Source organism: Chlorocebus sabaeus, chromosome 16 (genome assembly GCF_047675955.1).
Source record: "Chlorocebus sabaeus isolate Y175 chromosome 16, mChlSab1.0.hap1, whole genome shotgun sequence".
NCBI classification, from domain to species: domain Eukaryota; kingdom Metazoa; phylum Chordata; class Mammalia; order Primates; family Cercopithecidae; genus Chlorocebus; species Chlorocebus sabaeus.
The window spans coordinates 50,513,555-50,527,156 of record NC_132919.1 but is presented as its reverse complement, the minus strand read 5'-3'; the positions used below and the strand labels follow the sequence as shown (position 1 = coordinate 50,527,156).

Genomic DNA, 13,602 nt, shown 5'->3' with positions numbered 1-13,602 from the left:
GAGGCTGAGGCAGGAGAATGGTGTGAACCCGGGAGGCAGAGCTTGCGGTGAGCTGAGACTGCACCACCGCATTCCAGTCTGGGCAACAGAGTGAGAAAAAAAAAAAAAAAAAGAATGACTGGGCCGGGCATGGTGGGTCACACCTGTAATCCCAGCACTTTGGGAGGCTGAGGTGGGAGGATCACCTGAGGTCAGGAGTTCCAGACAAGCCTGACCAACATGGTGAAACCTGTCTCTACTAAAAATACAAAAATTAGCTGGGCATGAACATATATGCCTGTAATCCCAGCTACTTGGGAGGCTGAGGCACGAGAATAGCTTGAACCCAGAGGGCAGAGGTTGCAGTGAGCCAAGATCACATCACTGCACTCTAGCCTGGGCAACAGGGCAAGACTCTGTCTCGATTAAAAAAAAAAAAAAGAAGAATGTCTGAAGGGATCTGGCAGTCCCTTGCAATGACCTCTGGCCCCAGAAAATCTCACAAACGGGACTCCAAGGCTGCCACAGATAATGAAAAGAGCAAAGCCATCATTATTCGGCTCAGCTGAATCATAATAGCTTTGAGCATCAGTTAAAAAAAAATTTTTTTTAGAGACAGGGTCTTGCCCTCTCACTCAGCCTAGAGTGCTGTGGCGTGATCATAGCTTACTGCAGCCTCAAACTCAGGCTCAAGTGATCCTCCTGCCTCAGCCTCCCAAGTAGCTGAGACTACAGGCATGTACCACCATGTCTGGCTAATTTTTAAATTTTTTGTAGAGATAAGGCCTTGCTATGTTGCCCAGGCTGGTCTCGAGCTCCTGGGCTCAAGTGATCCTCCTGCCTTGGCCTCCCAAAGTGCTGGGATTATAGGCATGAGCCACCGCGCCCAGCCTGAGCATCAGGTTTCAGATCCAGGAAATGAACATGATGATACCCAAAGTGCATTTTCTATCTGATAGGATTGCAAAGATCCAATTAGATAATAATGTAAGAGAAAGGACTATTTAATCCATAAAATACAAATGGAAAGTGCTATTATTAGCATTAAAAGACAAAGTGGGGGCTGGGCACGGTGGCTCACGCCTGTAATCCCAGCACTTTGGGAGGCCAAGGTGGGCGGATCATCTGAGGTCGGGAGTTCAAGACCAGCCTGACCAACATGGAGAAACCCCATCTCTACTAATAATACAAATAATACAAAATTAGCTGGGCATGGTGGCACATGCCTGTAATCCCAGCTACTCGGGAGGCTGTGGCATGAGAATCGCTTGAACCCGGGAGGTGGAGGTTGCGGTGTGCCAAGATGGTACCACTGCACTCCAGCCAGGGCAACAAGAGCGCAAATCCGTCTCAAAAAAAAAAAAAAAAAAAAAAAAAAAAGTGGGTTGACTCTTCCTTACTTTTACTTTTTCCTGCCGAAGTTCTTTGGCTAGTGTCTTTACGGTCTTCAGCTGCTCCTGTAGTTCAGAAGGTACGGTCCTTTTGACTATGGAAAGCAGAGGCCTTATGATCAGAGGGGTTAGATTTCTAGTGGGCTCCCAATCTCCATTTCCAGCCCCTGCAACACTGAAGCTACCCTAGAGGACAGCAGGACCTATCACCGTATCCTGTGTCTCCTGGTGACTGGGAAAGCGGGGTGGGAAGAAGGGAGAGAGAGAGCAGTCCTTAGCCCATGAAACATCCACCTAATGCCTGACATCCTAAAGGGCTCTGGGACAACTGACTCACGAATTCCACCCACTGCAAACAATCTTAATTACTCTCTGGGCTTGGAGTTGGGAACAGGCAAATGTTAAGTTTTTATTTGAGACCGGGTCTTGCTCTGTCACCCAGGCTGGAGTGCAGTGATGCGATCACAGCTCACTGCAACCTCTGCCTCCCTGGCTCAAACAATCTACCCAGCTCAGCTTCCCGAGTAGCTGGGACTACAGGTGTGTGCCACCACGCCTGGCTAATTTTTTTTTTTTTTTTTGAGACAGAGTCTCGCTCTGTCGCCCAGGCTGGAGTGCAGTGGCCGGATCTCAGCTCACTGCAAGCTCCGCCTCCTGGGTTTACGCCATTCTCCTGCCTCAGCCTCCCAAGTAGCTGGGACTATAGGTGCCCGCCACCTCGCCCGGCTAGTTTTTTGTAATTTTTAGTAGAGACGGGGTTTCACCGTGTTAGCCAGGATGGTCTCGATCTCCTGACCTCGTGATCGGCCCATCTCAGCCTCCCAAAGTGCTGGGATTACAGGCTTGAGCCACCACACCAGGCCCATTTTTTTTTTTTTTTTTTTTTTTTTAGAGATTGGATTTTGCCATGTTGCCCAGGCTGGTCTTGAACTCTTGGCCTCAAGCTATCCACCCGGCTCTGCTTCCCAAGGTGATGGGATTACAGGTGTGAGCCATTGCTCCCAGTCAAAATATTAAGTTTAATTCTTCAACTTTCTCTCCTGCCCACCTCCGAATGCTACTGCTTTCTATAACCAGACACTTTCCCCAGCTGCTGTGCAGAGAGCCTGACAAAGCCACAAGAACCCATTCCACTCCTCTCCTGGGGCTTAGTTCTCTCCTTTGCCCACCCATTTTTTTGGACTCTGGAGGCTGTGGGACATGCTCTGAATGACATGCTGTTTTCAGAGACTCAGGGAGATGTGTAGCAGCCAGGAGTTGAGACCAGGGAAAGAAAAGGATGAAACCAGCTGAAAACAGAGACAGTGGTTTCTCCTGTCTCGGCAAGCAGCACCCACCCATCTGTGCCAGCAGGAACTGGATCTTCTCCACGTCGGGTTGGCCGGCCTGCTCCTCATCCAGATCCTTCATACTCTCCTTCAACCCCATATAGAGGCCACTGAGCTCTCCCAGCAGACGAAATGTCTCCACTGCCGTGGGGAAACTAGAACTCATTCTACACAGTGAATCGCGTCGCTCACTCAGGACTTCACTCGACGCTTCGCTCCTTTCTGATGAGACTCGGTGGAGGGAGTCTGGACTCCTGAAAAGGGTGACGTCTTGGCCTGGGGCCTTCTGGGCAGGAATTCCAGGTTGGTCCGAGGCTCGTGTTCTATTTGGATCCAAACCTTCCTGGCCATGCTGATCGGCACTGAGGTAACCTGGGCCACCATAACCAGGACACATTGAATCAGGACTGAGAGAGAGAGAGAAAGCACAGCCGTGCTGAGCTGCATCTGGATGTACCTGCTCATGCTTACCTGGGTCAAGTGATGCCAAATGCTGTTGATCTGGGTGTGTAGATCCCAAACCTGTACTCAATGGTATTGGGCCTTGCTGGTCTGTGCCAGGATGCATCAAACCTTGCTGATAAGTTTCTGGTGGTACCAAACTCCTTTGGTCTATACCAGGTGATGCCAAACCTTGACTGACTAGAAGTGGTGACATCTGGCCATATTGTTCTCTGCCAGGAGGTACCATACCATGTTGATATGGACGTGCTGATATAAAACCTGTAGAATCTGCCTGGAATGTTGAAGAGCCACGAAGCTTTGTGCCTGGTGCTGTCAAGCCTGGCTGATATGTACCAGATTGTCTCAAACCATACCGCTCCATTCCAGGCTGCACCAAACCATGTGGATATGTCCCAGGTTGAGACAAATCATGCAAATATACACCAGGTTGGACCAAACCAAGAGGATAGGCACCAGGTTGTACCAAGCCACGTGGATCTGCCTGAGGTTGCACCAAACCTTGCTGATCTATTCCAGGCTGTACCATACCAAGTTGACCTGCACCAGGCTGGACCAAACCAGGCTGACCTGCACCAGGTTGGACCAAGCCACGCCGATCCACTCCAGGTTGGACCAAACCACGCCGATCCACTCCAGGTTGGACCAAACCACGCTGATCCACTCCAGGTTGGACCAAACCACGCTGATCCACTCCAGATTGGACCAAACCACGCTGATCCACTCCAGGTTGGACCAAACCACGCTGAACTGCACCAGGTGGGACCAAACCACGCTGATCCACTCCAGGTTGGACCAAACCACGCTGAACTGCACCGGGTTGCACCAAACTACGCTGAACTGCACCAGGTTGCATCAAAGTATATTGAACTGCACCAGGTTGGACCAAACCACGCTGAACTTCACCAGGTTGGACCAAACCACGCTGATCCACTCCAGTTTGGACCAAGCCACGCTGAACTTCACCAGGTTGCACCAAACCATGCTGATCCACTCCAGGTTGGACCAAACCACGCTGATCCGCACCAGGTTGCACCAAACCATGCTGAACTTCACCAGGTTGCACCAAACGACGCTGATCCACTCCAGGTTGGACCAAGCCACGCTGAACTTCACCAGGTTGGACCAAACCATGCTGATCCACTCCAGGTTGGACCAAATCACGCTGAACTTCAGGTTGGACCAAACGACGCTGATCCACTCCAGGTTGGACCAAACCACACTGAACTTCACCAGGTTGCACTAAACCATGCTGATCCACTCCAGGTTGGACCAAACTACGCTGCTCCGCACCGGGTTGCACCAAACCATGCTGAACTTCACCAGGTTGGACCAAACCACGCTGATCCACTCCAGGTTGGACCAAACCACGCTGAACCAAACCACGCTCATCCATACCACTTTGGCCCAAACCACGCTGATCTGCTCCAGGTTGGCCCAAACCATGCTGATCCGCACCAGGTTGGACCAAACCACGCTCATCCATACCAGGTTGGCCCAAACCACGCTGATCCGCACCAGGTTGCACCAAACTATACTGAACTGCACCAACTTGTGCCAAACCACTCTGATCTGCACCAGGTTGTACCAAACCACGCTGATCCGCTCCAGGTTGGACCAGACCAGGCTGATCTGCACCAGATTGTACCAAACCACGCTGATCCACTCCAGGTTGGACCAGACCAGGCTGAACTGCACCAGGTTGTACCAAGACACGCTGAAGTGAATCAGGTTGTACCAAACCACGCTGATCCACTCCAGGTTGGACGAAACCATGCTGAACTGCACCAGGTTGCTCCAAACTACTCTGAAGTGCACCAGGTTGTGCCAAACCATGCTGATCCATTCCAGGTTGGACCACACCATACTGAACTGCACCAGACTGGACTGAACCTTGCTGATCCACACCACGTTGCACCAAACCAAGCTGATCTATGCCAGGCTGCACATATTGGTCAGCTCCTAGCTGAACCAAACCACGCTGATCTATACCAGGTTGGACCAAGCTATGTGGATCTGCACCAGGCTGTACCAAACCATGTGGATATGTACCAGGCTGTACCAGTCCAGGTAGATACACATCAGGCTGTATCCAGCCACTGGGAAATGCACCAGATTGTATTAGACCATGCTGATCCATGCCAGGCTGTACCAAACCAGGTGGATATGCACCAGTCTGCACCAAACCATGCTGATCTGCACCAGGTTGGACTATGCCAGGCTGATCTACACCAGGCTGTACCAAGCCACCCTGACCTGTGCCAGATTGGACCAAACCATGCTGATCTCTACCAGGTTGGGCCAAACCAGACTGATCCATTCCAGGCCGGACCAAACCACGCTGATCTGCACCAGGTTGGACCAAGCCAGGCTGATATGCACCAGGCTGCACCACAGCATGCTGAAATCTGCCAGACTGGATCAAATCATGCTGTTCTGTGCCAGGTTGTATGAAGCCAGTTGCTTCCAAACTGGGCTGCACAAAACCTTGCTGATCTGCACTAATTGGCATCAAAGCAGGTGATACCAAACCATGCTGGTCTGTAAAAGGTAGAATCAGTCCATGTTGATCTATGACAGGCAATATCAATCCTTGCTGGTCCACTCCAGGGGCTACCAGTCCTTGCTGACCCATGCCTGATATTATAAATCCACGCTGATCCATGCCAAGTGGTTCCATACTGCGTTGGTCTGTGCCAGGAAGTACCATACCATGCTGATATGCACCAACTGAAACCAGAGCATGTTGGTCTGTGCTAGGTAGTTCCAATCCTTGCTGGTCTCTGCCAGGTACTGATGATGGCAACATACGTTGCTCATCCATGACAAGTCGTCCCCATTCCTGATCATCCATTTCAGGTGGTGGCACACGAAGCTGACCCATGCTGAGGGGTACCACACCATGTAGGTAAGTGCCAGCGTGCACTAATCCAGGCTGATCCATGCCAGTTGGTTCTAACCCACGGCGATCTGACCTTAGATGGACCTGACTCTGGCTAGCGGGCACCCTACTGGGCTGCTCCCTGGCTGAGGTTAAGTCCTGTTGAACTGGACCAGGACGTGCATCTCGTTCATCTCTTCTTGGAAGTGTCGAGGTAAGCTTCTCTCTACTCCTGCGACGATCTGAGTCTGGTTTGAATTGCAGTACAGAAGACTGATGGAGTCGTGGCATGCCAGCTTCATCATGGGCCCTCGGCTGCTGCTGTCTACCAGTGCCAGAGGGGCCCCTGCTTTGTTCCCTACTGATAACCCCCTCAGAGGGGTGTGCTGCGCCACCAGATCCTGATGCAGTCTGATCCGGGCCAACACCACCGGCAGAATCCAGAGCCTGGTCAATACTTGGTTGCTTGGTAGAGGCTCCGCTTAGAGTCCCATCAGGTGATGTTAAGGAAGTGAACCCTCTGCGCTTAGAAAATCCCATAAGTGTTTCTGAGCCCTGGTTGGAGAGGAAGAAGGAAATCAATAACAGTCAAAAGATTCACTATCAGAGCGGGAAGAAAGGAAATCTGGAAGTTCTGACTAGGATGATTTAGGGACCCTGGAGAAAAAAGCTCTCTGGTCCTAAAAGCTAAGCTTGACATAAAGAAACACACTGACAGGAGGCCGAGGCGGGCGGATCACTTGAGATCAGGAGTTCGAGACCAGCCTGACCAACATGGTGAAACCTGGTCTCTACTGAAAATACAAAAATATTAGCCAGGCTTCGTGCTGCACATCTGTAATCCCAGCTACTCAGGAGAATCCCTTGAACCCAAAAGGCAGAGGGTGCAGTGAGCCGAGATCATGCCACTGCACTCCAGCCCGTGCAACACAGCAAGACACCATCTCAAAAATAAATAAATAAATAAATAAAAGGTAAACATGCAAACCGATGGACCCAGAAACTCCACAGATAGGAATTTTCTCTGAATCCTCACCAAAGGATGCCAAGCTTTACATACAATGATGGGGTCTGCAGCATCGTTGATAAGATATATCATCAATAAGGGACTGAGATATTTCTGGTCACCAATACAGTAGATGCTATTAATCCATGAAAAGAATGAACCACTTCCATTTCCAGCCAAGATGAAGTAACAGGGGCTAGATTTACCCTCCTGTCTGTAACAAGAAAAAACAAAACTGAGGCTGGGCGCAGTGGCTCACGCCTGTAATCTCAGCACTTTGGGAGGCCGATGTGGGTGGATCATGAGGTCAGGAGTTCAAGACCAGCCTGACCAACATGGTGAAGCTCCATCTCTACTAATAATACAAAAACTAGCTGGGTGTGGCGGCACATGCCTGTAATCCCAGCTACTTAGGAGGCTAAGGCAGGAGAATTGCTTGAACCCGGAAGGCGGAAGTTGCAGTGAGCCGAGACAGCGCCACTGCACTCCAGCCTGGGTGACAGAGCGAGACTCCGTCTCAAAAACACAAAAACAAAAACAAAAACAAAAACAACAACAGCTGTGAAACAGTGGTTTCCTAGACACCGGATATCAATTTATGAAGGACAGTAATCCCCAAGAGGCAGAGAAATGAAAACTGGGAGCCCTGCATGACCCCGGCTTTCTGCCTCACTGGAGCTTCCAGACTGCAGTGCAGGGAGGGGGAATTGAGGTGGAGCCCAGCAGACTCTCTGAGTTGAGGAGACAGAACTGAGCATTCAGGGAGATTCAGGCAACTGAAGGTCACAGGATAGAGTACCAGAAAGAAACGAGTTATCCAGGCGTGGTGGCTCATGCCTGTAATCCCAGAACTTTGGGAGGCTGAGGCAGGTGGATTATCTGACGTTAGGAGTTTGAGACCAGCCTGGCCAACAAGGCGAAACCCCATCTCTACTAAAAATACAAAAATTAGCCAGGCATGGTCGCACACGACTGTAGTCGCAGCTACTTGGGAGGCTGAGGCAGGAGAATCACTTGAACCCAGGAGGTGGAGGTTGCAGTGAGCTGAGATCGTGCCACTGCGCTCCAGCCTGGGTGACAGAGCATGGCTCTGTCTCAAAAAGAAAAATTAATCAGAAAGAAGGGAGATGACAGAAAGCCCACTCCAGAGGTCTGTGGAGGTTCCCCTCCGAGTGATCGGCACACATTTGATGGGCACATGCATGTGGGAAGACATCCCAAGACTGGGGAAAGAACCATCTGCAGGGCTTGAAGAAGCAGTGCCCTGACTGCCATGGGGCTGGGAATGGTGCCTGTTTTTATCAACCAGTTTGGAAAAACTCATCATTCAAGTAGCACAGAGCAGAGTGTACTCAGAAAAGTGTTGCCTCAGAAGTGGAGAATAATCAGCCCTAGACTGAACACACCTATGGGCCCACCTAACAAATCATAAAATCATAAAAGCAAGGCCTGAAACAAACTGTTTTTAAGTAGCTGTGTACTTGGGGAAAAAGGCTCAAGAAAATGTGGCTCACACCTGTAATCTCAACACTTTGGGAGACCAACGTGGGTGGATCACCTGAGTGTAGGAGTTCGGGACCAGCCTGGCCAACATGGTGAAACCCTGTCTCTACTAAAAATACAAAAATTAGCCAGGCATGGTGGCGCACACCTGTAATCCCAGCTACTCAGGAGGCTGAGGCAGGAGAATCGCTTGAACCCGGGAGGCGGAGTTTGTAGTGAGCCGAGATTGTGCCACTGCGCTCCAGCCTGGGGGACAGAGCAAGACTCCATTTCAAAAGAAAAAAAAAAAAAAATACAAAAATAGCTAACATCCAATGCAGGAAAGGAAAAGTCACAACGGCTGGCACCCAATCAAAGATTGCCAGGCATACAAAGAGGCAGGAAGACATGACCCATAATGAGGAGATAACTCAACCAATTGAGACCAACTCAGCACTGGCATCTGTGTTAGAATTAGCAGAGATGGCTATTTAAACAGTTATTATGGCTCCACACACACAAGCACATACTTTAGACACAGGGTCTCGCTGTCACTCAGTCTGGAGTGCAGCGGCATAATCACAGCTCACTGCAACCTTTAACTCCTGGGCTCAAGCAAGCCTCGCCCTTCAGCCTCCCAAGTAGGTAGGACTACTTGGGAGTCTCACTTTTTTTTTTTTGAGACAGAGTCTTGCTCTGTCACCCAGGCTGGAGTACAGTGGCACAGTCTCAGCTCATGGAAACCTCCGCCCCCAAGGTTCAAGTGCCTCAGCCTACTGAGTAGTTGGGATCACAGGCACGCACCACCATGCCTGGCTAATTTTTTGAGTTTTTAGTAGAGATGGGGTTTCACCACGTAGGCCAGGCTGGTCTTGAACTCCTGACTTCAGGTGATCCATCCACCTCGGCCTTCCAAAGTGCTGGGATTACAGGCATGAGCCACGCTGCCTGGCCTTCTGGCTAATTTTTTTTTTTTTTTTTTTTTTTTTGAGACGGAGTCTCACTCTGTCGCCCAGGCTAGAGTGCAGTGGCGTGATCTTGGCTTACTGCAAGCTCTGTCTCCCGGCTTGATGCCATTCTCCTGCCTCAGCCTCCTGAGTAGCTGGGACTACAGGCACCCTCCACTATGCCTGGCTAATTTTTTTTTTGTATTTTTAGTAGAGATGGGGTTTCACCATGTTAGCCAGGATAGTCTTGATCTCCTGACCTTGTGATCTGCCCCCCTCGGCCTCCCAAAGTGCTGGGATTACAGGCATGAACCACCGTGCCTGGTCCCTTCTGGCTAATTTTTTTAAAAATGTTTTTGTAGAGAAGGGGTCTTGCTATATTGCCCAGTCTGACCTCAAACTCCTGATCTCAAGCAGTCTTCCCTCCTCAGTCTCCCAAAGCACTGGGATTGGGGACATGAGCTGCTGCACACAGGTATAGCTAGAATTCTTTCTTTTTTTTCTTTTTTTTTTGAGATGGAGTCTTGCAGTGTCACCCAGGCTGGAATGCAATGGTTTGATCTCGGTTTACTGCAACCTCCGCCTCCTGGGTTCAAGCGATTCTCCTGCCTCAGCCTCCTGAGTAGCTGGGATTACAGGTGCCCGCCACCATGCCCAGTTAATTTTTGTATTTTCAGTAGAGACGGGGTTTCACCATGTTGGTCAGGCTGGTCTTGAACTCCTGACTTCATGATCCGCCTGCCTCGGCCTCCCAAAGGGTTGGGATTACAGTCATGAGCCACTGCGCCCAGCCAAGTATAGCTATATTTCTTATGTTCAAAAGGTAGAGACATATATATATATATATATATATATATATATTTTTTTTTTTTTTTTTTTTTTTTTTTTTTTGAGACGGAGTCGCGCTCTGTCGCCCAGGCTGGAGTGCAGTGGCCGGATCTCAGCTCACTGCAAGCTGCGCCTCCCGGGTTTATGCCATTCTCCTGCCTCAGCCTCCTGAGTAGCTGGGACTACAGGCGCCCGCCACCTCGCCCGGCTAGTTTTTTTGTATTTTTTAGTAGAGACGGGGTTTCACCATGTTAGCCAGGATGGTCTCGATCTCCTGACCTCGTGATCCGCCCGCCTCAGCCTCCCAAAGTGCTGGGATTACAGGCTTGAGCCACTGCGCCCGGCCGAGACATATATTTTTTAAAGTCCTGAATTGAACTAATGGAGATTGGACAGGCACAGTGGCTCAAGTGAGCCATGATCATGCCACTGGACTCCAGCCTGGGCACCCAGCTAATTTTTGTATTTTTGGTAGAGATGGGTTTTCACCACGTTGGCCAGGCTGGTCTCAAACTCCTGACCTCAAGTGATCTGCCCGCTTCAGCCTCCCAAAGAACTTTGATTATAGGCATGAGCCATTGCGACCGGCCTTTTTTTTTTGTTTTTTTGAGATGGAGTCTCGCTCTGTGGCCCAGGCTGGAGTGCAGTGGCATGATCTTGGCTCACTGCAAGCTCCGCCTCCTGGGTTCACACCTTTCTCCTGCCTCAGCTTCCCAAGTAGCTGGGGACTACAGGCACCCGCCACCATTCCCGGCTAATTTTTTATTTTTAGTAGAGACAGGGTTTCACGTCTTAGCCAGGATGATCTCGATCTCCTGACCTCGTGATCTGCCCACCTCGGCCTCCCAATGTGCTGGGATTACAGGCGTGAGCCACTGCACCTGGCCACGCAACCGGCCTTTTAAAAATTTTTTGTAGAGATGGGGTCTCAATATGTTGCCCAGGCTGGTCTCAAACTCCTGGCCTCAAGCACTTCTCCCACCTTGACCTCCCAAAGCACTAGAATTAAAGGCATGAGCAACCATGCCTGACCTCTTGGTCTTTTTTTTTTTTTTTTTTTTTTTTAAGATAGTCTCCCTCTGTTGCCCAGGCCGGAGTTCAGTGTCGCGGTCTCAGCTTACTGCAACCTCTGCCTCCTGGATTCAAGTGATTCTCCTGCCTCAGCCTCCCGAGTACCTGGGATTACAGGCACGTGCCACCACGCCCAGCTAATTTTTGTATTTTTAGTAGAGATGGGGCTTCATCATATTGGTCAGGTTAGTCTCAAACTCCTGACCTCAAGTGATCCCTTGCCTCGGCCTCCCACAGTGCTGGAATTATAGGTGTGAGCCACTCCCCCCGGCCCTGAGTGTAGTTTTTATTTGCTTTTGTAGCTTTTCAAACTTTCTTTACAGTCTGTCCTGAAATGCAGGGATCTTTCCTTATTAGTGGGCCATAGTGGCAGACCCTGGAAATAAAACCTCTGTAGGGGGCCCTTTGCTGGTGGCGACTTTGGCACACAGGCATGCATCTGTCTGTCTTGAGACAGTGTACGGAAGACCAAATTGTTTTCCGATCCCCAACCTACCTTCACCTGAATAAAATCAAGCTGGATATGTTCAAATGGCCCTCAAAGATGAGGCTTAGGCCGGGCGCGGTGGCTCAAGCCTGTAATCCCAGCACTTTGGGAGGCCGAGACGGGCGGATCACGAGGTCAGGAGATCGTAGACCATCCTGGCTAACACGGTGAAACCTCGTCTCTACTAAAAAATACAAAAAACTAGCCGGGCGTGGTGGCGGGCGCCTGTAGTCCCAGCTACTTGGGAGGCTGAGGCAGGAGAATGGCGTGAACCCGGGAGGCGGAGCTTGCAGTGAGCTGAGATCCGGCCACTGCACTCCAGCCTGGGCGACAGAGCGAGACTCCGTCTCCAAAAAAAAAAAAAAAAAAGATGAGGCTTAACTTCCCTTTTGGTCTTGACATCCCTCCCGCTGGCTTTGGGCAAGTGGGTTATCAAAACAATCAAGTCAACTTTGAGGGCCATTTGAAAATGTAGACAGAAGCAGGGTGAAGAGTAAAGCTTTTGGCGCCACCAAGTGGCCATCTTGGGGAGCGCCAAATATCTGGTTACAAAAGACAACCTGAGATCTCCAGGACGTTTCCTGATTTCAGGGCTCATTCTCAGAGGAAAGCGGCATCAGAAAGACGTTGCAAGAGGGGCTGGGCAACATCTTTGGGAAGCCGAGGCGGGCGGATCACCTGAGGTCAGGAGTTCGAGCCCAGCCTGGACAACATGGTGAAACCCTGTCCCTACTAAAGATACAAAAATTAGCCAGGCGTGGTGGCGGGCGCCTGTAATCTCAGCTACTCGGGAGACTGAGGCAGGAGAATCGTTTGAACCCAGGAGGTGAACGTTGCAGTGAGCCAAGATTGAGCCACTGCACTCCAGCCTGGGCAACAAAGCAAGACTCTGTCTCAAAAAACAAAACTAAACGATATTGCAAGAGGACCCTGAACATAAAAGGAATGGACTAGAAAAAAGTGGCCTCTACTTTCACTTTTTTCAAGCCAAAGCTTTTTTGCACATGCCACTATCATACTGTTTTTACTGAGCAGTACATCTTCTCGGGGTCCAGGCGGCAGACACCTTGAGGCTTACACATAAGCATAAACACCTTCAAACATTTTTACTTTTCCAGAGGTAAGAAAGCATCTGCGTTTGATTATTGCTCATAATTATGAATAACTCCAAAAGCAACTGAAGATAACTATAAATATTAAAGATTCTTGAGAAGGAAGAGAACAAGCTCTGGTAGTAGCCAGTTCAGCCCTCGCACAGACCAGGATGAAAGCAGTGGGGGAGTGCCACTAGCCCCAGTTAAGCACATACAGCACACCTGAGGCCAATTTGACCTGAGACCAATTTGACCTGCCTGCATGGTTGGTGGAGTCCTTTAGCAGAAATGTAAAATAAGGATTTTGAAACTGGGTGTTAAAGGCAGTTATGGGTTTTGGCAGACAGTGGTGACTTTATGGAAACTGTGCAGTGTGCCTGCATCATGAGTAGAGGGCCAGGACTGAGACTGGGTGCAGTGGCTCAATCCCAGCACTATGGGAGGCCAAGGCTTTCAGACTGCTCGAGGCCAGGAGTTTGAGACCAGCCTGGGCAACACGGCGAAAACTCTCTACAAAATACAAAATATGGCCGGGCATGGTGGCTCACACCTGTAATCCCAGCACTTTGGGAGGCCAAAGCGGGTGGATCACATGAGGTCAGGAGTTCAAGACCAGCCTGGCCAACACGGTGAAACCCCATCTTTA

The 13,602-nt window shown here is 50.2% G+C and overlaps 1 protein-coding gene across 2 annotated transcripts in view; it reads right to left on the bottom strand.

Annotated features, from left to right (window-relative positions):
• The window catches only part of QRICH2 (glutamine rich 2), a 37,397-nt gene that overhangs the window by 15,196 nt on the left and 8,599 nt on the right, over window positions 1-13,602 (bottom strand). The window contains exons 4-6 of one of the 2 annotated variants that reach the window (XM_073005004.1): window positions 4,637-6,596; window positions 2,708-4,210; window positions 1,380-1,465 (exon numbers count right to left, since the gene is read on the bottom strand). In XM_073005004.1, coding sequence (XP_072861105.1) covers window positions 1,380-1,465; window positions 2,708-4,210; window positions 4,637-6,596 — 3,549 coding nt within the window. Of the gene's footprint in view, window positions 1-1,379; window positions 1,466-2,707; window positions 4,211-4,636; window positions 6,597-13,602 lie in introns of those variants that run through there. The other variant, XM_037993133.2, reaches the window with a different exon arrangement.